A 27,519-nucleotide genomic window follows, 5' to 3' on the forward strand; every position below is an offset into this window, starting at 1 on the left:
AAACTGGGGGTCAGGATCCCTCAGGGGCTCATGAGGTTATTATGTGGGGGGTTGCAAGCTGTCAGCCTCCACTCCAAACCCCACTTTGCCTCCAGCATTTATAATGGTGTTAAATATATTTAAAAAGTGTTTTTAATTTATAAGGGGAGGTCGCACTCAGAGGCTTGCTGTGTGAAAGGGGTCAACCCTACAAAAGTTTGAGAATCCCTGCCCTAAGTTGTACTTGTCAATTTCGTTATTAGTTGTCGTGCTAGTGAAAGCATCGGCAAATGGCTAGCTAGGCAGCTGATCTGGAAATGCCTGCAAAATCTTATATGTGGACCTCAAGCCTTCTTAAAAATAAAAAGTGGATCCAAAAGATTTTTTTTCTGTTTGTTATGCAATGGACAAGAAGAAGGTTAAATTTCTCATTTTAGTTCTTGGATAATCTCTCTATCAAAGGATTTTTACAGCCCCCTCTTGGCACTATCCAATACACTGACACATGGAGCACAGATTTCACAGCACTAAGTAAAATCCTGTAAACACTTATGCATATGCATATCTTTATATGGCTAAATAGTCCCTTTGACTCTGATCCTGAGCCCAAGCCCAGCGAAAGCAAGCCCTCCATGCACAAAGTTAAGAACATGTGTATGTGTTTAGCATTATAGTCAAAAATTTGGACACATAAGAAAGAATTTTTGTGTTTGGAAAGGTCTCTAATCACAATGAGACTTAACTTCATTATGTCACAAGCTTAATTTTTTCTCAGTGATACTTGTAACACAAAGCAAATATGAAATATCTAAGTTTTAGAAATGCTGGAATTCTAGATTAATTTAATCCCTTTAGGAAAGCGCATAGGACTAATCTTAGTTTGATAAAACTCAATAGGAATTTTGCCTTTGAGATCAATGGGACTAGGTTCTCCCCCATAAAGCAGTCATATTCTTCCCTTCAAACTGCTTCCTTGACAAAAAGCCAGTGATACGGCTTTTGATAATGGATGCTATTTGTACTGGAGGTAGTCTAAAGGCTCCAGTTGAAGATCAAGATCCCATGGTGCTAGGCATTCTGCATATATAAAGTAAAAATACAGTTTCTAACTCAAAAAGTTTACAATCTAAACTTATGAGACAGATTTTTGGAGGCTTTGTATGCATTTTTAATGAAAGAAAATACAGTCATGATTGAGGCATGCATTTAATTTTACTTTGTAACAGCCTACTCATGTATCCTTCCAAGTGTACATTTTCTACTCATTGGGTGAAATTGTGACCTTACTGAAACCCGTGGAAAAACTCCTATTGACTTCACTGAGGCTAGGATTTCATCCATCAAGTTTGTTTGTATGTTTCATATTCTGTCAGTGAAGTGTGATTTCCATGGGCTGCATGCTCATTTGTGCAGCAGCAGATTCTTTTCTTTGCAAACTAAACTGATATTAGCAGAGGGGGTAAAAGTTTTTGCTCTACTAAACATTGTCTTGGGTTGCTGATCAAGCTCCCGTTGAACACATTGGAAAGACTTCAGAATAACCAGATCAGGGCCTTATGGCTCCAATCCGCAGCCCTCTACATAACCAGAATGCTTTTGTTTGCTGTGTGTCGTGACCAAGGAGCAAGGAAGTTACACAAAGGGGAACTCTGCATCTCCATCCCTGTCACAGAGCTGAGGCTCCACACCAATCTCTCCGTTGCAGTATGGGATTAGTTGGGAGGGTAGTAACATAGCCAATGTGTCCACAAGATGATTGGATATGCTAGACGATATGTAGGGTGAGTTACAGCAGGCCTTTGTAGGCTACTCTAGTGCTATGGGCACTGCCTTCCAATCATGGGAGAGAATGCCATTTCCTGACTCAGCTGCATAGTTCCCAACTTTTATTCACTTCCAGTCTTTTGTTCCTGTATTTAAAGTTTTTGTGGGGTTTTAAAGCGTAGGGAGATGTTCAGCTCTCTCTGTAGGTCCTGCCAGCATTTTTGTCACTGTTCAGGTATTGCGATTGCATCTTCTGTTACCCTTTAGTAAATGCATTGGTTGTTGCACCTCTCCCAATATCAGACTTCAGGTTCTTTCTTGGGGTGGCCACCCTGAATTTATACCCAATTTATGTTTCTGCATCCAGTTCCAGTTTGCACAAATTAAACCAGCTTTTACTGGCAGAATTATCCTTCAGGATACATATGCCAGAAAAGCCCTCTTCAGAAACAGATTTTTGGTTCTTAACCTGAGACAACATTCAGTCCAATCTCCCAACAGCACCCACTAAATAGTGTGGGAAAAGAAATAAAGCTTCTTACAGAAGTTGAAAGAATAGTTGTAGAGAAACCGAGAGCAACTAATTCTGAATCAGAGGCGAAATGAACTTGCAGAGCTCAGTCACAGTCTAGATCCCAGTTGAAGAGAAGACCAAGAACTCACTGAATGACTTGAATCTGAAATCATGCCTGAGATTGTCATATCATGGGTACTAACAAAGCCAAAAATTATTCCAGGGTGCCAAATCTAGGGGGCTAGAGGAAAAGAGTTAATCTAATCGCCCTCTTTATAAAAAAAAAAAAAAAAAAACCTCAAATTTTCAGGGTCCAAAATCTAAATAATCTCACTGTCTCCAACAATTTAACTCCTTTGCCCTTAATTTCCAAATATCTAATATTGTTGCACCTTTTTGAGGACTTTTGATGTCAAAATCTTTGGGACAGTGAGATAAATCTGGAAAAAAGGGTCAGGTGAACATAAGATCAGTGGTCTTTTTGACTTAATCTATTAACACCAGAAAAATACTCGGCTGTCTTCAGAAATGGAAGAAAAAAGTTCTCTAAAGTGTCAGTTTAAACATGAGGGGCCACATCCACAGCTGGTAAAACAGTGTAGCTCCATTCCCTTCAGTAACTCCTCACTTCGTCATCCCAGTTAACGTTGCTGATCAATTAGGGAACATGCTCGTTTAAAGTTGCGCAATGCTCCCTTCTAACGTTGTTTGGCAGTCGCCTGCTTTGTCCACTGCTTGCAGGAAGAGCAGTCTGTTGGAGCTAGCCTGTAATCAGGGTGGACCGGCAGCCCCGCATCAGCTCCATGCTCCCCTAAGTTCCCTGTGTGGCAGCTGCCCAGCAGGCTATCAACTGCCGGGCAGTTCAGCTGTCCCTCCCCCCACTGCCATGTGCTGCTCCTGCCCTCTGCCTTGGAACTGTTCCCAGGATCCTTCTGTGTGGGAGGTGGCGGCGATTGGGGAGGGGGGCTAATGTCAGGGTGTCTCCCTCCCTCTGCTCTTGCTCCCCACTCCTGCCCTCCCTCTCCACAGAGCAGGGGGGGGGATACACGACAGGGCTCAGAATGGAGGGAGCTTGCTGGCAGCAGCTGCTGTCTCAACTTGCTGATCTACTTAAAAAGGCAGTGTACTTAGAGTGGAGTCCGTGTACTTAAAGGGACAATGCGCATCTCTCTCTCTCTCACACGGTATGTGTCTCTGTCTGCCATGCTGTCTCCCCTCCCTCCATTTCTGCTGCCTTGTAGAGTGTGAGGCTACATTAACAACGATGTGTTAACCCTTGAGGGCTCAGCTGAGTGCTAGTTCATCATTTAGCAGTAAGGCATTCCCTGGGAAATATCCCACCCCCTTCCACCCTCTGACTTCACCACCTCAACCAAGCTTCACAATCACCATTGCTGTGTACAGTATTAAATTGTTTGATTAAAACTTATAGTGTCTGTGTAGCCTTTTGTCTGGTAAAAACATTTTCCCTGGACCCTAACCCCGCCTATTTACATTAATTCTTATGGGGAAATTGGATTTGCTTAACATCGTTTCACTTAAAGTAGCATTTTTCAGGAACATAACTACAACGTTAAGCGAGGAGTTACAGTACAATAGCTCTTAAATAACACCCTACACCCACTTGAAATCCATTATGTCTATGTAGACAAGTATGTAAGGTGGATTTAAAACCAGAAGAGAAACTACATTATATCACTATTGGAAAAACATAATTTCAGAGATACTTAAGACCCTAGAATCTGTTGAATAATTGAAAGGGAAGAATATGTGTGGACATCATTGATCTTTCCATGTCTTTTGGGTAAACTTGATCTTTGGGTAAACTGTGACAGCTATAGTAGTTTCCTGCAACTATCCTTGAAAAATCTTATTGTATTAAGTGCAAAGTTTGTGTTATTTTGGGCCAGGATTGTTTGTAACCCGGAAGATGTAATATGAGGCCTGAGAGTTCAAAGGAATTTTGAAAATGTGCCAGATAATAATGGACACTGGGACAATAAGTGTAAAGTGAATTTCTTGAGAAATACCTAGGAAGAGATTAATGCAAATTTCCCCCACCTCTGGTAATGCAAAAATGCCATCTTTTGAAGCTTCACCCTGAGGAGTGAGTCGTTGTCTGCTGATTACCTGTTTCCAGAGGCAAGATCAAAGGCTCAAGCTGTGTAAAGAACAGCTGAACTTCCTGGCCTGGCTTCTCATTCTAAATCTGAGACAGTTATGAACTTGCCAGAGGAAGATGTGAAGGCCAAGACTATAACAGAGTTCAAAAAAGAACTCAAATTCATGGAGAGGTCTGTGAGTGGGGTGCCACCTGGAACTGGGTTTACCACTGAGCCCCCTGACCCACTAGCCTGGGCTGCATTTAACACTGTACTGCTGTGACAAGCTACAAAGTCTTCCAGCCTGCACTTTCACCAGCATACATACAGGTAGGCATACACCCAGGTGCAGTTACATGCAGATGCTATGACCAGCCCCTGCATGGGAGGGCTTCAGCTAGAGTACCTCCCAGATCCTCAGGCACTTACCATCTCTGGAGTATGAACCCAAAATTATACCGTCTTGCACTGCACAGGGAACTGTACAGCCTAAGCTTATAAAATTCGCCCCCTCCCTCAATGTGGAGAGGCATACGCAACAAGCTTTCTGCCCCCCCAGTTATGATTCCCCCCACACTGGTTTAGATAAAACAAAAACAAGTTATTCACTACAAAGATAGATATTAAGTGATTATAAGGGATAGAAAACAGATCAAAGTAGATAAAAAAGGCAAACTAAGCTTAATATACTAAATAGATAGCATATTCTCACCCTATTCATAACCAAAGAGATGATACAGGCATGATGCAGCTTCTTAAGGGGCAAGCTGCACTTGCTTATAGTTTGGAATCCCTAGGGTGTTCCATTTTCAGGCTAAAAATCACTTTAGCCTGGGTCCAGCACTTCCCCCAGTTCAGTCTTTGTTCCTCAGGTGTTTCCAGGAGTCTTCTTGGGTGGGGAGTCAATGAAGAACCCAGATGATGTCACTCTATTGCTCTGTATAGTTTTTGCATATGGTGGGAACCCTTTGTTTTAAAGCTTGGTTCCCATGCCAGTCAGTGGAAAAATGGAGTCCAAGCACCAGGTGACCTGGTCATGTGTCCCTGTAGAGTCACAGCAGCCATCCCCGATGGGCTGTTTTGGAGTGTTCACAGGAAGGCACACCAGGTGGGAGCTAAGTTTCTCCTACCACCTGTTATTTCTTCCTAATGGCTCATTAACCTAAATGGACCCTTCCCAGCCAACCATCTAGACTGAGAGCATTTTGCCTAATGTTCACAGGAATAGCTACATGTGAAAAAGATACATAGTCAATATTCATAACTTTGGATACAAATATGATACATGTGTACTGTGATGGGTTCCCTCCGGGGTGCCACATGGAACTGGGGTACCACTGAGCCCCCCCGACCCACCAGCCTGGGCTCCCTTTACATTGTACTGCTGTGACAAACTGCCTATCCCACATGTAGCTAGGGACACACCCAGTTGCAGTTACATGCAGATGCTGTGACCAGCCCTGCAATGGGAAGGCTCCAGCTAGGGAACTTCCCAGCTCCTCAGGCACTCACCCCCTCTGGAGTGTAAACCCAAAATTATACTGTCTTGTGTTGCACAGGGAACTGTACAGTGTAAGCTCATGAAATTTGCCCCCGCCCTCAATGAGGAGAGGAATACATAACTGCTTTCTACTCAGAGTTATGACTCCCACACACTGGTTTTAAACAAAGGAAAAACAAATGTATTAACTACAAAAGATAGATTTTAAGTGATAGCAAACAGATCAAAGCAGATTACCTAGCAAATAAACAAAAACACAATCTAAGCTTAATATACTACAGATCGGATATGAATAGCAAACCTTCACCCTAATTGATGATACAAGCAGGCTGCAGCTTCTTAAGGGGCAAGCTGCACTTGCTTATAGCTTGGAATCCCTAGGGTGTTCCATTTTCAGGCTAAAAATCCTTTTAGCCTGGGTCCAGCACTTCCTCCCAGTTCAGTCTTTGTTCCTCAGGTGTTTCCAGGAGTGTCTTTGGGTGGGGAGTTAGTGAAGACCCATGATGATGTTGCTCCCCTCCCTTGTATAGCTTTTGCATGGGATGGGAACCCTTTGTTTTAAAGCTTGGTTCCCACGCCAGCCAGTGGAAGAATACTAATATCCCAAGATGGAGTCTAGCACAAGGTGACCTAGTCACATGTCCCTGTAGTGTCATAGCACCCATTACTTGGAGGTTGTCTGCAGCATCCTCAGGAAGGCCCCCAGGTGGTAGATAAGCTTCTTCTAAGGCCTATTGTTCTCCCTAATGGTTCATTAACTTGAATGGGCCCTTCCCAGCCAGCCATCTAGACTGAGAGCCTTTTGTCTAGTGGGCATTCCCTAGTATAAACACATTCATAATACAGATACATAGTCAATATTCCTAACTTCACATACAAAAATGATACATGCATACAAATAGGATAATCATATTCAGCAAACCATAACCTTTCCGATGACACTTCATGTGCGTTATGTTGCATAAAATATATCATATGAAGAATATGGGGTGCAGTGTCACAAGGTCGTCAATGGCTCTTAGCCAGGATAGGCAGGGATGGTTTCCCTATCCTCCGTTTGCCAGAAGCTGGGAGTGGGCGACAGGGAATGGATCACTTGATTACCTGTTCTGTTCATTCCCTCTGAAGCACCTGGCATTGGCCACTGTTGGAAGACAGATACTGAGCTAGATGGACCTTTGGTCTGACCCAGTATGGCTGTTCTTATGTTCTCACAGGCAAAACCCAGTTGTGGGTTTTGGAGAACTGACATCTACCACATCCTGAAGTTTGAGATGGGGTGACCTCTGATAAGCTTTTTAGCATGTATGTAGTTTCTTTATTGTTTTTAAGATGTTTTCTCGTCAATGCTTTCCTTTTAAGAATAAATGTTTTTGCTTAGAAAGAGTTGTGTGGTGACTTGTAACTGTGTGCAATTATACTGTTCACAGCCTTCAGAAGGAAAGCAAAGATGCTGGCCTGTTTAGGCAGTCTGACTTTCTGGGATTATCACAATGTAATGCAGGGAGCTGCCTTAAAAAAAAACAGGAGGGGGAGAGATGGGGTCTTAGCCCAAGAGAGGAGCTGGGAGTCTTCAGTGGGTGCCCTTAAGGGACCACAGAGGGGGAATGCAGGTGCAGTTCCCCTGAACTGTGCACACACTATTGACATATGTGTTTGGAAAAACTATCTAATACATTTTAGGGTATAGGATTTGGAGTTGAAGGCTATTATTGTAAAGGTTTCTAGGCACAGAATTACCTCTTTCACTTCATAAGTATAAATGAAGAAGTTATTTTGATATATCCTTACCTTAAGACATTACTTGAAACCTTTTTGATGCTCCTACGTGATCCCTGGCCTAACAGGGCAGAGGTACTCCAGAAGAGACAAAGGTTCACCCTAATACTGCTGGCTTCAGCATTATGGCCCTGATCCTACACCCTTCTGAGTCAATGAAAGGCTCCCATTGACTTATTGTTGAACCAAGAGGTGATCACTTATACATAAGAAGAAGAGAATTAATGAATTCTTGCTTGCTTCCTGCTTCTCTTAAAAGAGAAACTTGCAAAGATCCTAACCTTATTTAATTTTCTAATTATAAAATATTTGTATACTTTATAGACTGTGGGTAAAATTTTCAAAAGCATCTACATGACTTGCAATCAGGATGGATAAAAATCCATTATTTTTTTAAAAAATCATTTTTTTTTTTATTTAAATAGGATCTTTTATATTTAAATTGGATTTTTTTGATAAAATGCTTTTTGAGGAAAAAACCTATCTAAAGATAGATACATTATAGCTCAAAGATATCTCAACATGGAATAGGGATTATAAATTCTAATTATAATTAATGGAGATATCCCATCTCCTAGAACTGGAAGGGACCTTGAAAGGTCATCGAGTCCAGCCCCCTGCCTTCACTAGCAGGACCAAGTACTGATTTTGCCCTAAGTGGCCCCCTCAAGGATTGAGCTCACAACCCTGGGTTTAGCAGGCCAATGCTCAAACCACTGAGCTATCCCTCCCCCCATATAACATAATTCTATAGTGTGAGACAATATATTCATGTAATGTTTAAGAAAAGTTTTGTAAAGGAGTTCCAATAGTTCATGGATTAGGGATCCAATCTTATGGGGCTCCAAAGGCTTCTGTATAGATGACTTAGGTTAATCTTTCTATCTACCCAATGGGTCTGTCTAGAAGATACCATCAGAGATGCTTAGTTTTGCAGTTCTCAAACTGTGGATTTGTGTCTCCAGAGATAACATGCTTGTTAACAGCAAAAATGTTTTTAAATCAATAAATAATGTATAGAGGTGAGAAATGACAGATATCAACCCTATTGTCCCTATGCAAATTTATGTACACAGAGTCAATCCCTTACCTCTCTCTAAAAGTACAAAGTTTCAAAAAGTTCAGTGAATAGAAGATTGTTGGGGGCGGAATAGATCTGGACAAGGAGAAGAAGTCTGGAGATAAATGTGAGAAGCGTGGGATAGGCAGTAGAAACAAAAGTGAAACTGTTTGAGCAGCATATTCCAGAAGTCTTGAGGTCTTTCTGAGTGTAGCCTTCATTGATTTGAGATCTACCATACCATTCTCTCGCTAGAAGGGAAAACCTGTAATGGCAGCAGGCAGGGTAAAAGAGACCCTCTACCTGTGGGTAAGACAGGCATGTGTGCAAAATGCAAACAGTGCAACAAAGAAATGCAAGGCCTGGTTGCCTGAATGAAACAACATCATGAGAAGTGTTCCTTCTCAGGAAGAAGCTGCGTTGAAGATGATGAAAGGAACATGTCTGAACATGCAGGATCTTCAGGTTGGTAAACTTTTTTTATTTCATACTTCTTTCTTAACGACTGCCTGTCTTCCTTCTGGACTATTCTTGAATTCTCATGTTTGAGCAAAAAATATAGTTGTTACTCTATGGTACTATCATTTTAGATGCAGTTGTGATAAAAAAATAAATAGCTGAAATAGGCAGATCTTCCTTTTACAATTTCACCTTTAAAGTAGTACTGTCAGTGAATGCAATGAGTAATACTAAATGAGCAGTATATTAATAATAATTAAATAACTGCATTGCTTTATTTTGTTTAGGAGACTCCATCCTCAACATACAGGATTCTGAAGACAATCTACCTTCAAGATCACCATCATTTTCTATAGTTTCAGAGTTATCTGCCAATGATAGTGTTTCAGTCACATCATGTATATCACATAGCCACAGTATATCAGCTGTAGCAAAAAGAAGAAAAAAACATAGATAAGTTTGTGATAAGAACCAGCAGATTACAAAAAAAGATAATTGATGAAAAAATTGCCCGGTTTGTTTATGCAACAAAGTCTCCTTTCTGTATGATTGAGAACCCACACCTCATTTAACATGGTTCAGTCATTAAGACCAGGATATAGTCCACCCAACAGAGCAGATGTCACAGGCAAATTGCTGGATAAAGTGTATGAAAGAGAAATTGAACAGTGTGCCAAAGGTCTAGAGGGTAAAATTGTTAACCTGAGTCTTGGTGGGTGGAGCAATGTCCACAATGATCCTGTTGTTTGTGCTTGTGTGACAATAGAAGAGGGAATGTCTTCCTTACAGAAACAATTGATACATCAGGAAATACACAGCAGAATACTTACAAAAAGTAGCAGTAAAAGCTATAACAAACTGAAAAAAAATTCAAATGTCTAGTACGCAGCTTGGTCACAGACAATGCTGCAAATGTATCCAAGATAAGAAGAAATTATTTAGAAGAGAGTGAAGAGAGTTCCAAGCTAATAACATACGGTTGCAGTGTTCATTTGATGCATCTCCTAGCCAAAGACTTCAGTGTTCCCTAAATAAAGGCTAATGTTGTTGAAATTGCAAAATACTTCCATAACAACCACTTTGCAGCAGCAGCTGCTCTGAAAAAAGTGAGAGGAACCAAGCTAACTCTCCCACAAGACGTGCGCTGGAACTCAGTAGTGGACTGTTTTGAGCACTATGTCAATAACTAGCCTAATCTGATAACAGTTTGTGAACAAAATCGTGAAAAAATAGATTGCACTGTCACAGCCAAAGTTCTCAAAATTGGGCTTAAGAGAAATGTTGAACACTTGCTGAGTACCCTGAAGCCTTGAACAAAATGCAGGGAAATAGCTGTTTTATTGCTGATGCTGTTGAAATTTGGAAGGAACTGAGTGAGATCTTAAAAAGAGAAATCTGCAATGACTGAGTTTAAACTACAAGCATTAAAAAAACGAATGGGACAAGCACTATATCTAGCTCATTTTCTTGCAAATATTCTCAATACTCGATCCCAGTGTCAAACTGAAGAAAAGGAGTTGGCTATGACATGGACATCCAGCAATCATCCCTCCATAATGCTGTCACGTTATTGATTTGAACTGGGACCATATATAAAATGGTTGCAACCAAAGTCCTGTAGTGGCACCAAATCTTGTATAAAGGGGGTCAAATTAGGTGTCTTAAGACAAGGTTATGGTTTGCTGGTTATGATTATGCTGTCTATATGTGTGTATCAATTTTGTAGTTGAAGTTATGAATATTGGCTTTATACTGTCTCTATTTCAAACTTATGCTATGCTTCTGGGAAACTTCCCAGACAAGATGGTGTTAGCGCTGTCTAGCCTGCTTGTTGGCTCATTAAGGACCATCAGCTATACAATTAATCCATTGAGACAAGGCAAATACACCTTGCAACTCAGCAAAGTATGCAGGGACTGGCCCATGTGACTCCAGACTCCATTTTGCTGTAATTTTCCACAGTAAGGACAAGGAGGTGTTCTTACACCTGGAAAAGACCAGAAAAGGCTGATGCCTCTCCTCCATCTTGTCTTCAATCCTGCTTCTTACCTCTGGAGGGACTTTGCTACAAACAGAAGCTCTACACAAAGGACTGATGACCCATCCCAGCTGGGGATGTATTCCAGAGACTTGATTTTGAACTTGCAGTTTATTTCATCACTGTTACAAGCCTGAACCAAGAACTTTGCCATTACTGTATGTAATTGATTCCATTTAACCAAGTCTAGCTCTCCTCTCTATCTTTTTCCTTTTGTGAATAAACCTTTAGATTTTAGATTCTAAAGGATTGGCAACAGCGTGATTTGTGGGTAAGATCTAATTTGTATATTGACCTGGGTCTGGGGCTTGGTCCTCTGGGATCAGGAGAACCTTTTTCTTTTATTGGGGTATTTGGTTTTCATAACCATTTGTCCCCATAACAAGTGGCACTGGTGGTGATACTGGAAAACTGGAGTGTCTAAGGGAATTGCTTGTGTGACTTGTGGTTAGCCAGTGAGGTGAGACCAAAGTCCTCTTTGTCTGGCTGGTTTGGTTTGCCTTAGAAGTGGAAAAACCCCAGCCTTGGGCTGTAATTGCCCTGTTTAAGCAATTTGTCCTGAATTGGCACTTTCAGTTGGGTCCCGCCAGAACCAGCATCGTTACAAATGCCAACTATAATAAACTTCAGAGCTAAGGGTGAAGCATTCAAGAAATATGTTTGATGATGATCTTTTTAAAGAAAGTCACACCAGTGAATTGGTGGAAGTCACTTAAGCACTTGGATTCAGACACTGTTAAAGCTATAATCTTACTTTTAACAGCAGTAGCTTCTTCTGTTGGTGTAGAAAGAATATTTTCTTCCTTTGGACTAATTCATTCCAAATTGAGAAATTGTTTGGGACCTGAAAAAGCAGGAAAGCTTGTTTTTCTATTCCAAATTATGAACAAACAGGAAAATGAAGGTGAAGATGACTGAGTTAGCTGCAGAAGCCAACATTTTAAGTTTCTCATGTTGACCTGGCTGACATAGTCGATGTAATTTTTTTAAAATTTCATTTAACTATTTTAGTTAAAAACAATTTTTACAAAAACGAACCTGATAATAAAAAAAAACTTGAATGTTTAACTAAGTTCAAAAATTCATGTGCTTGTTTTGTTAAAATATTATATGTTTGCCGTTGAAGAAAAAAATCCAGAATACATAATGTTGTTTTAGTTAAATAAAACTATTTAAATGTCTGTCTGGTGATGTTCTCCTCCTAATACAGCATGGCAAGAAAATCCTCCAAATATTAATGATTAACCTGTTGAATTGGAAATAGTTCACCTCCCAATGACTTCATAAATATCTGCTTCAATTACCTTTTGGTAAATGAAATTACCAAACAATCATTCAATTTCTGATATAGCTGTAAAACGAATCTGAAAAGTTTTCAGAATAAATCACTTAAAAATGTATAGTGTGTACCTTCTAAAAATGAAACCCACATCTATCTCTGAATTGTGAAAAACGTAGTAAGGTAATAACAACCAACAAGAATGCACTTTTATGTAGAAATCCATGATTAAATCCATGATTAGTCTTTCCGGACTAGTGATTTAAATCCTGATTTAAATCAAATCCACCCTGCCTTGCAATATCAGATACTTACTTGTTTTTATATTTTGAAGTTTGTTTTGGGTGCAGTTGTATAAGCTGTACCTTAATGCCATTAAATGAATGCAGAATGAATAACGTTTACTATGTCATTTATTTGACAGATCTGTTTGAACTTTGGAAATGGACTTCACGTAGAGGTAGGCAATGGCTGAGAAATAAATACAATGTCCATGTGTAGAAAAGGTTTTCTGAGCAAACAGTAAACAAGAAAAAAACACTTTACTTATAACTAGTAAATAGCTTGAGTTGCTTTGATGTAGACACAACACAAAAGTCAGTATATCTACTGCTTACTGCGGAAATATAGTTGAATAGGCCCAGTCCTAAACCCATCAACATTAATGCTATTTTCCATTGGGAGAAAACTTCCCTAGAATATTATGGTTGAGATTAATCAACTGAGAGATTCTCTGAGTTAATGGTATTAAGGTGGCTGGTATCAAGGTGAGATTCACAAGGGGACTTAGGCACTTCACCACCACCATCTTTTGTGCAGTTTTAGTTATGCATAGAGCATTCCTACTGCACTGGGCCCTGAAAGCATGGGTGAATACCTAGTCTGAGAGTCCCACTGGGGCTTAGGCACGAGTAAGAAACCAAACTGCTCAGCAGTGTCAAGTTAGGGAGCTGCCTTCATGCTCAGCAACCAAAATTTAGGCACCTCTGGGATTTTAATGGAGGAAACTTGGGTGCCATGGGAGTTTAAGCACCTCCAGGAATAGGCAGTAGCTAAGCAGTGGTTTTGTGAATGCCAGTGGTGTCTGTATGTTGAATTTAGGCATCGAGCTGCCATTTTAGGACCTAAGACTCCGTCATGAATCCCACCCCAGATCTGAATCTGGATACTGAGAGCCACTGCACTGAGTAAGCCAAGCAGTGGGACAAAACAGGTGGGTCTCCATGGGAAAGAGGATAAGGTAGTGGAAGCAAGTAGTTCACAAGTCTCTGAGTTTGACAAGATTATGGCATACAGGTGACAAAGAGCGAGTGGGAGGATGAATGTGGAGGGCTCTGGCTCTATGGACAAGGTGGAAGGAGCAGCAAAAGAGAAGATGGAGGTTGTTTGATGGGGGTGAGGGAGGTTTGAGAGGAAGGTAAACAGGAAAATGTGAGAGGACTCTGAGATCTTTAAAATAGACTGCATAGATAACTTTCTCCTCTGGTCTGATAGCCACCACTTTAATTCACAACCATTCTGAGAGATTTGACTAATTCCCAGTGATCTCATAATTTATATTTATTTATTTTAAACCTGGCCTTTTTAAGTGAGCCTTTAAAAGAAAAAGACATATTTCTTTCTTACGTGGGTTTTCAGGGAAGAGTCTGACCCTTATGATTAAAATAAACCATACTTATTAGGAAAAACAATCTAGGGTAGAAACAGAGTGTAAATTTAAACAATCAGCCTGTTTAATTAAAATTACATGCAGAAAATGACATCCAGAAGTTCTGGACACAGTAGTGGTCAATTGAGAAAAGTATTAGTGTTTAATGGCTAAAATGTAATGTTGGAATTTAAACCTGCTTTTTTCATAGGTTTTTAATCAAGCTGCCAAAAATGACCATCTGTCTAATCAGAATAGTAAAATCAGACAAAAGCGGGAATGGATTGTTCCACCTGCTAGGGTTTTGGAAGAGGATGACAGTGTGACGAGAAAACCAATTGCTAAAGTAAGTCAGAGAACAGCTGAAACACAGTAAGATGGGGAACATTATTGAAAGTACATTGTTGCATGTAAAATATGACTGGGGCCTACTCTAAACACACAAACCATTAAGAACACCCTCCAATTCTTTAAGCCAGCAATTTAAAGAAAATGTTACCTTGGCAATGATCTCAACAATGGTATTTTGAGCGTGAATGCTTTGCAAGATTAGGCCAACAGTAACTGTTGCTCTTATTATGCCTTACAAAATTGGGGTTTTCTTCACCAATGTATCTGTTCAACAATGAATAATATGTAATAAATAACTAAAAATCAAACAAATGTAACAGTTGCTGTAAGTTCTACACAACATATGAACAACTTTATTTGTGCAGTACTTAGTATATGTGTCAAGTTCCTGTATTTTACAGTGTTTCTTTGAATGTTTTTTTTTTGTTTGTTTGTTTGTTTTTAGAAAAGGTGTCTGTGGACACTGCTTAATGTTGGTTGGCCTTAATTTGCCCCTCCTGCCTTCTGTGTATGCATTATGATACAGTATTTAATTAAATGATCAAATAGTATGTTTTTCCACATGACCCCGCCTCATTCGGTGCACAGGAAGGATGGTGCTTTATTAATGAACTGTGTGTGTGTGTGTGTGTCTCCATTATTAAATATGTGGCCTCAGGTCTTATTTACTGCACATTGTTCAAACTCTGTTCTGAAGAAGGAATTTTTAATTTTCCTTTCGACTTTTATATGGTGCTCATCACTAGAGTATCTGAGAGCTTCACAAACATTAATCTATCTTCATAACACTCTGTGTGGAGGAGTGATATCCCCATTTTACAGATGGGCTGCAGAGGCACAGAGAGATTAAAATCAAAAGTATTCATTATTTTGGGTGCTCCACTTAAGAACATAAGAATGACCATACTGGGTCAGACCAAAGGTCCATCCAGCCCAGTATCCTGTCTGCTGACAGTGGCCAATGCCAGGTGCCCCAGAGGGAGTAAACCTAACAGGTAATGATCAAGTGATCTCTCTCCTGCTATCCATCTCCATCCTCTGACAAACAGAGGCTAGGGACACCATTCCTTACCCATCCTGGCTAATAGCCATTAATGGACTTAACCTCCATGAATTTATCTAGTTCTCTTTTAAACCCTGATAGTCCTAGCCTTCACAACCTCCTCAGGCAAGGAGTTCCACAGGTTGACTGTGTGCTGTGTGAAGAAGAACTTCCTTTTATTTGTTTTAAACCTGCTGCCCATTAATTTCATTTGGTGGCCCCTAGTTCTTATAGTATGGGAACAAATAAATAACTTTTCCTTATTCACTTTCTCCACACCACTCATGATGAATAAGATGTGTAAGACCTAATTTTTCAGAGTACTTAGTATTATATAGCAACCAACTTCTATTGACTTCAGTTACAGCTGTCAGTGCTCAGCACTACTGCAAATCAGAACCCACAGTGTCAAGTTGGGCACCCAGAAAATGAGGAATGCACAGTTAGTGACCACGAGTGAAAAACTTGTTTTAAGTGGCCCGGTGGAAAAAATATCATGTAATTAAATACTGTCATAATGCATACACTCGGGGACCATTTCCTGACTTCTGAGTGCTTGACTTTGCAGCCTTAACATGTAATTTCTTAGGTTTTTAAAAAAGCAAACATCAGAAACAGAAATTCCATCATGTGGTATAATGACAACCGCAGGATTGGAATCTTTAGATTCACTGTGCAGTTCTCTGGCACTTGATCTAAAGGAGTAACTGATAGCAATAATAGTTTTTCATCCTTTGTGTGGATCAGAACTACAAGGGAATGAAACGCACATTTGACAGTGGCATTCACAGATATTTGCTGACAGCAGAGGACTGGTGAGATTCATCAATCTTGGATTCCATTTTGGTCTCTCAAGGGAGGTGTGCTGTGGTGAATGTAGACCCTTCTTGTTTCCTTCCCTCCCCACTTCTGTCCTGTCTAATCAAACTTGTCTCTCTTTCCCACCCCAACCATGTTCTTATCCCAGTCTCCACTTATCAGGTTTCGCATCCCAATCTCTTTGCTCAATCACTTTTGTCTCCCACTCCAGGCTCCCCATCTGAGTCCCAGGCTCAACCTCTCCTCCCAGTCTCAGTCATCTTGCCCAGCCAGTCCTAGACCTTCCCCAGTTTCCTAGTTTTTCATCTGATCTTAGTGTTCCCCCCCCCCCCCCATGCACGCCAACTGGCTTCCAGTCATCCCCTCACCAGCTCTGTCTCCTTGACCAAGCAGGCCCAGTCCCCCTGCCTCCTCCCCCCACACCCAGGCTCCCTGTCTAGCCAGTCCCCAGCCTCTCCTTCCCCACAACTTCTAGTCAGAGTTTCATTCCCTCACCCATGCCAGTCTCATCAGTTCCTTGTTCTGATCTACTCCATTCCCTCTCCATTGGGTCTGGCTCTTGTCCCCTCTGCATTTGAATTAGGCAGCTTCCTCCATCATGCTTCCTCAGTGCCAGCAGGGGACGGTCATTGACAGCCAGGTTCTCTTCTCTCAGTTACAGTGCCCAGCATGATCCCAGCCCAGAGTATTAATTACAAGGGAAGTCTGACTTTGCCCTTTTAGCGCTGGGCTACCAGAGCATGCTCAGTCATTCTGTGGTGATGACACATGATAATACTCCACCATACATAGGAACCATGAGGGGATGAAGCATGCTCATTAAGTCTGGAATCTTGAGAAGATTCAGCTACTAAACTCTAAGAAATGTCTACTAAGCATGGGCATGAACTGATATTTTTCAAAGGCTTTTCACTTGGCCAAATTTGGACAGTTTTTCATAAGAACTGAAAAAGGCATATTCTTGACATAAAAACAACCCTTCATACCAAATTTTATGCCCCTGGTCCCTAGCACGAGGGCACGAGATCCATTCAAAAATAGATCCTTAGAACATTTTAAATATTGCAAAATATTTTTCCCAACCATGTTCTCAGAAATGGCTGAACTGTTTTGGCTGAAACTTTAAAAAAAAATTCAACCTGATGAAAACACCCAACATGGAGAATTTTAGCCAAATGGTTTAAGTTTGGCAAAGCTATAAGCAACTGAAAAGAGGATCTTATAATAGGAAGTGTTGGGCAATCTTAATAATAGACAATGATGGCAATTAATTTTAAAAGTTGTCAGCCCTGCCTATAATGACATAAAGCAAAAGTTTTAGGACCAGATTGTATAATTTGCATTGTAGGTACAGCTCTGAGAAGGATTATGTCTCAGGCCTGGTCTACACTGGGGGGCAAGCGAGCTAAGTCGGTCTAAGTTACGCAACTTCAGCTACGAAAATAACGTAGCTGAAATCGACATACTTACAGCTACTTACTGCGGTGTCTTCACTGCGGTAAGTCAACTGCTGACGCTCCCCAGTTGACTCCGCCTGCACTTCTCAGGAGTTGACAGGAGTGCGCTTGGCGGTCGATTTATTGCGTCTTCACTAGATGCGATAAATCGACCCCCTGCTGGGCCAGTCGCTCGGAAGGTAAGGGTAGACATGCCCTCAGGAGGCTCCCAGAGACACAGCAAAGTGCACAAAATTGCTACGTTCCTAATGATGGTACAGAACATTCACTGTGGCATACCCAGTTAGTTCTGAGAGTCACTACAGAGTGGTGGGAGAGGCCGTGATTCTCCTCTTCCACGCCCCTTTTGGAGTGGTTTGTGCTTCTCAGGTTTTGTTGGAAGGAATAGTACCTGCACTCTGTCCTTGCACAGGACATGTGGGGTTCCAGCTCCTTGCATCCTTCACTGCCTCTTTGCACCCAAAGAAAGGCCAGGCAAAAGCTAGACCTTAATTTTGTAGTTGCTCATATTTTTACAATAAATAACTAGCATCTTTTCTTGTCCTTTTTAAACATTTTTTTTTCCTGAAAATTAAAGAGAATGCACCATAGCTTCCTTTACATAGTTGGGGCATGTACTATAACTTGCTTGTTGTCCATAGTATGTTTATATATGTTTTTTAAAGAACTTCCATTTACTGAGTGCAATTAACTCTGTTAATTCCTGTTGTGTTCCTGTTAGATAACTTCTGATCATGAATACGAGCCAGAGGTGGTAATTACTTACACAATTTCTGGCCAGGGAGTGACAGAACCACCTTATGGATTGTTTGTTATCAATGGAAAAACTGGAGAACTGAGCATAACAAAAAGAGTTGACCGAGAAAAAACTCCAATGTTCTTGGTAAGTTGAATTAGTGGGCTATAACTTTCTTTTTTCTATATGTGCTCTCTTTTTAACTTTTCAAATTAATTGCCATCTCTTTGTTTTAATGTCTCTTGACTTTTTCTCCAATGCAAAGTGATAATTTAACAATTTATATCAATGGGGATATTCCTATTTTCCTGTTATTTATTTGTCTATTTCAGGTTAGAGGTCATGCACTTGATCAGAATGGGAGAAAAATGGAAGAGCCAATAGACCTGACAATTCAAGTTGATGATATAAATGACAATTACCCAGTGTTTTCAGAGAAAGTTTTTACTGGCTCTGTTGAAGAGTTAAGTGAATCAGGTAAAATACTATTTTTCTAATTGTATTAACATATTAAATAATGGTGCTATGTGGTCACTTAACCCCTCCTGCCATTACTTTTTTTATAACAGTCCTGTATGGTATGCTTTTCACCACTTCCTAACTAGAGCAGTATATTTGGTTTTACTTATTCTCTCAGGAAAAAGACTCTTGAAAGTAAACAGACACAAACTTTTTAGTGACAGTTAGGGTTGCATCAGGACACACCTCATCAACTCAAAACCTGAAAAGCATGGAAATAATTTAAAGGAAAAGTCTCCTGCATTCCTTATCATTTCATATAGCCCATAGCACTCTTAACACTACATAAGGCTTTCATGTCCACCTCCAACAGATACTGAAAAGCAATAGGGACTTTTGCTTCATTAGGCCTGCAGTATGATACAAAATCTTTATCCTGACCCCAGACACTTTTGTATCAGCAGATACAAGCACTGTCACGATGTCTGGAGTGGTTCACGATTCTGAGTGCCAATCTCAGGGCAGACTGTCAAAAAGCAGGCAGACACCCCAAAGGGGTTGTATGTTCTATAATTAGATTTCACCAGCTCAGTAACAGATGTGAACTCCTGAAACACTGTAACAGCCTTACCATAGAGTTACAGACACTCCAGTCTATCTTGCCATCCAGGCAAGCTGGATGGATTGATACTTTGTTGCTATACTCCAAAGATCACAAAAGATTCAGGTTGCTTCCAGTCCTAAGAGACCAGTCACTTATTCCAGGTCAATTTGTACCTTAGATCTCACACTAAAGACAATGTTTGTAGCTGATCCTATAGTAAACTAACTAAGGATTTATTAACTAGGAAAAAAGAAATGGGAGAGTTATTTACAGGTTAAAGCAGGCAACATGTATACACAAATGAGTTACAGTCTATGGTTCCAATAGGTGACAGAGTTGTAATCTGTTAGCACTGAATGTCTTTTAGGGCTAATCCAGGTTAGCCCTAGAGATCTCTGCTTTTGTTTCCTAGCTCCAGCCCTGTGAGAGTCCAAACAGCAAAGAGATGAAGATTTTTTTTATGTCAAATATGTTTATTTCCTTCTTCCAAAATTCAAGGTGATGGGATGATTTTTCTTGCACGTAGCACCTTCATGGGTGTAAGAGTGCCATTAGCCCTGTCTTTGTATCACAATATTCTACAATAGCACACTTAGTTTTGATAGTCCTTCTCGATGGGCAGGGAACCCCCTCCTTCTGCCTGGGTTCACAAGTTCAGAGCAAGCATTTTTACAGTTATAAAGTAAAAATTACATATTAACGTATAGCATGGGATAAAGATGTTACAAGTAAAATTAATAATGCATGCTGCAACTTACAAGTATTTTATAGAGTCTAAATGCTAAACACATCCTTAAAAGTCTAGCATCTATCTTGAACAATACTAACATACAGGTGAGCGGTATGGTGTGCAGGGATTGCAGCCCCATTCCAATTCAGCTTTCAGGAGTGGATCACATATCCTCATTCCCATTTCAGTTCATCAGGCAAAGCATATTCACTTGCATGTTTAACTGCAGGTTAGAGAGGAATATTTCACCCCTACCAATTGCTGGCCTCATCCAAAGCCCATTGAAGTCAATTACAGTCTGTCTGTTGACTTCAGTGTTTTCAGATCAGGCTTCTGGGAGGTGAAAACATCGTGTTGTCAGTAGTTAAGAAAAGAGTGTTTTGGGAAAACAGTTTGATAAATCCTTTACACTGTATCCTTTTCAGCCTGATGGTGATCATAAGGAAGAGGTTATTGAGGGTCTGCTCTTGTGAGGTGCTGAGCTCCCTCAATTCAAATGGGAGCTGTTTAGTGATCAGCTTTGAAAATCAGGTAGGATTCAGGCAAAATTAGATATAGACTTAAGTGTCTAACTGGATACCCCAGTTTGAACTAAGATCCGCCTTCTTCAAAAGCACAGACTCCTGACACTTGAGCTAAAAGAGACTTTCCATCATATGCTAGCAGTATAAAGCCTATGATATATAAATGAGTAGTTCTGACTATGTATGTGTGCCACTGACATCGGAGGGCAGTGGCACACATATATAATGGTCAAAGGACTGTTTTCAACAGGCAACCTGTTTTAGAGAGTCAGGCATGGGAGATAGGGCAGATGATTTAAACAGACTTTTTTGTCTCTGTTTTCTGTTTGTATTAAATTATACCCATGCAGTTTCTATCATTTTTTAAAAACTTTTAGTTAAAGGCCACCCATATTAGGCCATTTGTCTCTTCTGATCTACTGAGGCTTTAGTACAGAGGTGGGCAAACTACAGCCCGCGGGCTACATCTGTCCCGCGGGACCCTCATGCCTGGCCCCTGAGCTCCTGGCCCGGAAGGCTACTCTGGCCCCTCCCCTGCTGTCCTCCCTCCCCCGCAGCCTCAGTGCGCCGCACTGCCAGCGCAACACTCTAGGCTGCCAGGCAGCACAGTTGCAGAGCCGCAGCCTGCGGTTCTCTGTGCTGCATGGTAAGGGGGCAGGGAGCAGGGGGGGTTGGATAGAGATCAGGGGAGTTCGGGGTGGTGGTCAGGGGGTGGGGATGTGGATAGGGGTTGGGGTGGGTCAGAGGGCAGGGAACAGGGGTCAGATGGGGCAGGGGTCCCAGAGGGGCAATCAGGAATGGGGAGGGGGGTTGGATGGGGTGGCAGGGTGCAGTCACGGATGGAGGGGCCGGGGGTGGTCGGGGAGCAGGGGGTGGTGGATGGGGCAGGAGTCCTGGGAGGGATGACCGGGAACAGGGGGATTGGATGGGGCAGGAGTCCCAGGGGAGCCGTCAGGGGGTGAGAAGCTGGGGGGTCGGATAGGAGGCAGGGACCGGGCCACGCCTGGCTGTCTGGGGAGACACAGCCTCCCCTAACCGGCCCTCCATACAATTTTGGAAACCCACTGTGGCCCTCAGGCCAAAAAGTTTGTCTGCCCCTGTTTTAGTATGTATATCCATGATGTGCATTTGTTTGCTTGTACACACTATCTAATGACATTGTTGAAAGTGTTAAATAAGACATTTCTCCAACTCTTAATAAAAGCAGTAATTAGAAGTACAACACAAAACAGTTAAGTGGTTCTGAAAACTCTCCATTTTGTATTCTATAAATGATACTTGCCAATACATAAACAAGGGCAATATAAATCTATTTGGGTTTTTTGTTTTGTTTTGTTTTTTAATTCTCAGGTACACTTGTGATGAGGATAAATGCAACCGATGCAGATGAGCCGAATAATCTAAATTCCAAAATTGCTTTCAAGATTCTTGAAAATTCTAATTCATTCAGTATTCTAAAAAACACCGGTGAGATTATAACATCAACATTATACCTTGACAGAGAGGTAAACTACACTTTTATATTGGCTCTTTCCCAGAGTTTTAACAACACTATATCAGCCCTCTTCCCTCATTGCTGCTTCGTCCTGTTTACTAGATGAGGACTGGATACATAGAGCTTCTGACCCACAACCTCCATCTCCATGGCCCTCCTGGAAGTGAAGGCATAGCCCTTTTCCTAGATTGGCTTTCTCCCTCTGTGTCTGCTCAGCTGTGCTGGCTGGTGCATTTTTTTGGGTTAAGAGTTAAGGCTCTGCTCACCCAGTCATACTCAACTGCACAGGAGGGGAGTATTGGCCCAATAACAGCTTGTCTGTCCCCACTACATTGTTGCCCACAGTATGAGTAGCAATCAAAGGGGGGCGCAAGGGGGTCTCCTTATTCCATCATGTGAGCAAACTGCAAGGATCACGATCTGATTCTGTAAGACTGCTGGTACATAGAGCTGGCCCTAGATTTTGTGGGTTTATATTACAAATTAAGACATGGATTGCCACAGGCAGACTTCTGTAACCCATTGTTAACATGCAGTTTTTAAGTGTTAGCAACAACTTTATTGAACCTACTAACTTGTACGTAATGCTACATATTCTTATTGGCCAATAGGTGGTGCTCCTTCCATTAGCTATCTACATGTATACAAACCTGCTGTCTTTATAGAGCACTCTCATCACACCCACATTAGCATTCTGGTGGTGGGAGGATATGGCAGGAAAGTTTGTCATTAAGGGGATACACCTGTTGAAATGTTTTCAGCAGTTACAGAGGTGCTTATTGTTACTTGGCAGGAGTGTCAACAGAGGGTTCTTCAGCTATGAGGGATGGAGGACCTGTGAAATTTAGCCCCTCAGTTCATCTTTCAGGATACATTGAGGGGGTGATGGTGGTGGGTCAGTTGGTAGAAGTAGTCCTGGGTGATATTGGGAATTGATGCTGACAGAGTGACATTACCACCTACACCACAGGAAATGTTTTTGTCACCCAGTCTGCAACTCCACATGCCCTCCACGGGTGATAGAAAGCATGAGTGTACTAGCCATTTGCACTTGCTTTCACAGTGAATATGTTCTTATTACAAAAACATAGTAAGTACAGCATGGTACAGTTGTGTGGGCCCAGATCCATAAAATAGACATAGGCATTGTGATGCTGAGCATCACGGTGCCTAATTTTTAGGCATCTAGAAAATCACAGGGACAGTAGTGAGATGCACAAAGCTAAGTGTCTAGACTCCTACACAATAAATAGGGAGAGAGAGAGGAATCTTAGAATGTGATCCATAAAGCCAGCATGGGAAGTGGGCAGCCACTTAAGCTAGCCAATATAAGATGCTAAGCCCCTCCCCTCTCTGAGTTCAGTACCCAAGTCCAGACTGTAGAGAGATATCTAGCTTTGCTTGTGATTCACAAACCAGGGGCAGATTGGCATTCAACTGCCTACATCACGGGTATGGGCACCTCCCATATAACCTTTAACCCAGTGGTTAGGGTACTCACTCGGGCTGTGAGAGACCCCCAGTCAAGTCCCCCCCACTGCCTGATGAGGAGAAGGGATTTGAACAGGGATCTGCCATGTCTCTTAAGTGCCCTAATCACTAGGCTATAACGTGATTCCAATTCTCTCTGGCTCATTTAATGTTTAATTACTCAATTATTTAATCTCTCTTATTGAAGTTCCACTTTGAGGAAGCCCCACATCAGAATATTCTGTAGGCCAGTGGTTAGAGAGCTCCCCTAAGAGGTGGGAGACCCCTGTTCAATTCCCTTCACCTCATCAGGCAGAAGGGGGCTTGAATAGAGGGCCTCTCACATCCTGGATGAGTACCCTAACCACTGGACTAACGGTTATAAAGGAGGTTCTCCTCTTTTCCTTCCCCCATCTGTTTTGTGTGGAGTTAAGCGGGCTTTCTGCATGCCTACTGGATTGGGCCAAACGTACAATTCAGGCAGGAGAACATATGTATTTCCCCTCATCTGTGGATCACTTTGGGGCATAGGGGGGAGACAGGCGCCTGGGTGCCTAGAATGAGGCAGCAGTGCACATGCCCAGAGGGAAATAACTAAACTATTAGTATAAATCTTTACTAATTATTTCTGTAATCTGTGTATAATAATGTAACAATAATTATTTTATCATATATAGTATACACTATAACTTTCCCTTTCCTCCAGCTATGGAGTGACCATTTTCTAGCCCCAGTTAAAGGACAATGATAAAATTCCCAAAGCCCTTTGTGCTGGAGTTGTTACTCTTGTTTCTTTTATGTTTCTCACATTCTTTCCATCCTTCATTTACTAAGTTATTTGGAAAAATGCTAAGGGGATTCCTGAGCTCAGGACTCTGGTGGAACAACTCAGTTATCAGGATGGTTATGATGAATGGAATTTAATATTAATTAAACATACTGCCATAGTCAGCCATTCCATATCAAAGAAATAATAGAGATAATGTACCAGAGCAAAAAATGTTTTATATAATTTTGTAATTGATTTCTGTATAGATTTAAACACTTATTTTTGAATGTAACACAGAAACAAAGTAGCTACACTTTGACTGTAGAAGCAAGAGACAGAGGTGGAAGCGAAATTGGGCTAGCTACAACCAGTACTGTAAAAATCGAGATTTTGGATGTCAACGACAATATGCCTGTTCTTGAAAGGGAGACAGTAAGTATGTTTGTTTGTTAACAGCCTCTGTGTGTTCCTATGTCTGGTAATAACAGATAATTTACTATCACCAGGCGCGCACAAAGGACTCATTTTGCCATAATGAAATACAGCAGACTTAACATTTTTTAAAAGGTCTATTGTTTGATTGCAGTATGAAGGCAGTGTTGAGGAAAACAGAGCAAATGTGGAAATTATGCGACTGCAAGTATCTGACAAAGATGAAAAATTCTCTGATAATTGGCTGGCAAACTTTACAATTGTCTCTGGGAATGAAGGGGGTTATTTCCGTATAGAGACAGATGCTCAAACAAATGAAGGAGTTTTGACTCTTGTGAAGGTAAGTGTATACTGTAGAGTGTCTTTTTTTTTTTTAATCATAAGACTTTTAAATATTAAAATTAATATCCTATGTAATTTATTCTAACAAAAACTATTTACATTTTACCAGCGTGTGAATAGCAAATAATTTACATGTGGAACACTCCTCCACTCCTCTATATTTTACCTAGATGTACTGAGTATGTACGTAATATAAAAACAAAGGAAAGCATGTTTCCCTTCCGTTTAGGAGACCAGGGTCCCATTCTTGACTCTGCCATTGATTCTGTGTGTGACATCAGGTAAATCATTTAGAGCCTGATTTTGCAGGCTGCTGAGCATCCCCCGTCTCCCCTAAAGTCAACATGAGTTGAGGATGCTCAGCAACTCTCAGCATATCTCTGTGCTTTGGTTTCCCTTTCTTTAATTTGTGGGTAACAATGCTTAACTACGTTTATCAAGTGATTTAAGCCCTACAGATGAAACAAACTTTCAGTGCTAAATATGATAATGATTAGAGGGCAAAAGCTAGAATATACGACAGCTAGTATGGAACTGATTCATTCTACTTCCTTTTTCCAATTGTGACGCCTGGAGTGAGAGTCCATCCCCAAGGCCAGAAGATAGGGTTGTCTCCAAAGTCAGCGACCTGAAGCTATTACTTTGAATTTATCCATACAAATGACAAGATATTGTATTCTTATTCTGTATACTATTTTACGACATTATATATTAAAACGAGACTTGACAAGTTTAAATAACACTTATTTTTTCTGGTGCTGTCAATCGGGCACCTTTAGCTAGCCTTAATCCCTTCATTTTTTTTAAACAAAGAAAATTTTTTTAAAGATTGAACTTTTAAACATTATTTGGGTGTCAAATTCTGTGTTTACTTTTTGAGTGAAGTTTCGGTTTTTGTGTGTGTGTGTGTGTGTGTCCTTTTTGCAGGAGCTCAATTATGAGGAAATGCAAACCATGAACTTGAGTGTTATCGTTACAAATAAAGCAGCATTTCACAAATCAATTAGTAATAGTTACAAAGTAAAACCAATTCCAGTCACAATTAAGGTGAAAAATGTGCTAGAGGGCCCTGTATTCAAACCCAACACAAAGGTGATTGAAACAAGTGAGACTATGACGATAAACCAGATTATTGGGAGATATCAAGCCTTTGATGAAGACACTTCAAAAGTACCAGAACATATTACGTAAGCATCATATTTTTATTAATTAGCAACATTGCCATTTATAGAATGTCACATTAAATCTTTGTATCAAACAAACACTAGGTTGAAATTACTTCATAGTCACGCTGTTTGATAGATGTGTCTAATTATTACAGTATAAATGAGATGGGTATTCTATAGGGTTTTATGTAGAATGTATGGGCTTTTTATTTTTTAAATAATTTTGCTTTTGTGTTAGTTCATATGATGAGAAGTGCATCTCCCTACAGAAACAATCTGTATTGACGTATCCATTTAGTAAATCTACAAGTATATCAATGCATGACACTTTTGGTTTCAGTCTGTGGACTGAGGTTTAGGATGAAACCTGTAGAAATCCCATGAAAATGGAGATATAGTGGTATAGAGCAAATATTCGACGTGTGTGTGCGTGCAAAGCAGCTTCAACCCCCGTGGTTGTCTTGCTCATTATAATTTGATTATTTTTTTTTAATTTCTAACAGATATGTCAAAAAAAATGATAAAGATAATTGGATCATGATAGATTCTACTACAGCTGAAATCAAGCTAATAAAAACACCTGATTATGAGTCCTCTTATGTAATTAATGGTACCTACACTGCCACCATTCTGGCCATAACTAAGGGTAAGTTGTGAGGCATTAGGTTTCTTCATGTCATATGCATTCATAAGCCTTTCTTTACAAACTTTCTGTATTGCTGAGGCCTGAACCTAATGTTGCACTGCAAGAGAGCAGTCTTACCATCTGATCAATACCCATTTAGGGCTAAATATTACCGCCTTCTGTTGATGAGCACTCCTATCAAAATGAAAGCAAGTGCTCACCAACATAAGCTGTATAGTCTAATCCTTAACAGTGTAAAAGTCAGGTTCTCTAGCATAAGCAGGCAGGGCTCCTTTGGCTGCATTGTCTATATATATATTATGGTCACTTCCTTGTTTAGTTTGAAGTCCTTATGCTATCTGGAAGACGTTTTTG

At 40.8% G+C, this 27,519-nt stretch overlaps 1 protein-coding gene across 2 annotated transcripts in view; it reads left to right on the top strand.

Annotated features, from left to right (window-relative positions):
* The window catches only part of DSG2 (desmoglein 2), a 45,309-nt gene that overhangs the window by 7,293 nt on the left and 10,497 nt on the right, over nt 1–27,519 (top strand). For both annotated transcript variants that reach the window (XM_034762818.1, XM_034762819.1), the window contains exons 2-10: nt 12,900–12,935; nt 14,335–14,469; nt 18,514–18,675; nt 18,861–19,005; nt 22,196–22,350; nt 24,877–25,011; nt 25,166–25,351; nt 26,281–26,540; nt 27,023–27,165. In XM_034762818.1, the coding sequence (XP_034618709.1) occupies nt 12,900–12,935; nt 14,335–14,469; nt 18,514–18,675; nt 18,861–19,005; nt 22,196–22,350; nt 24,877–25,011; nt 25,166–25,351; nt 26,281–26,540; nt 27,023–27,165 (1,357 nt within the window). The remainder of the gene's footprint in view (nt 1–12,899; nt 12,936–14,334; nt 14,470–18,513; nt 18,676–18,860; nt 19,006–22,195; nt 22,351–24,876; nt 25,012–25,165; nt 25,352–26,280; nt 26,541–27,022; nt 27,166–27,519) is intronic.

Source organism: Trachemys scripta, chromosome 2 (genome assembly GCF_013100865.1).
Source record: "Trachemys scripta elegans isolate TJP31775 chromosome 2, CAS_Tse_1.0, whole genome shotgun sequence".
NCBI classification, from domain to species: Eukaryota; Metazoa; Chordata; order Testudines; family Emydidae; genus Trachemys; species Trachemys scripta.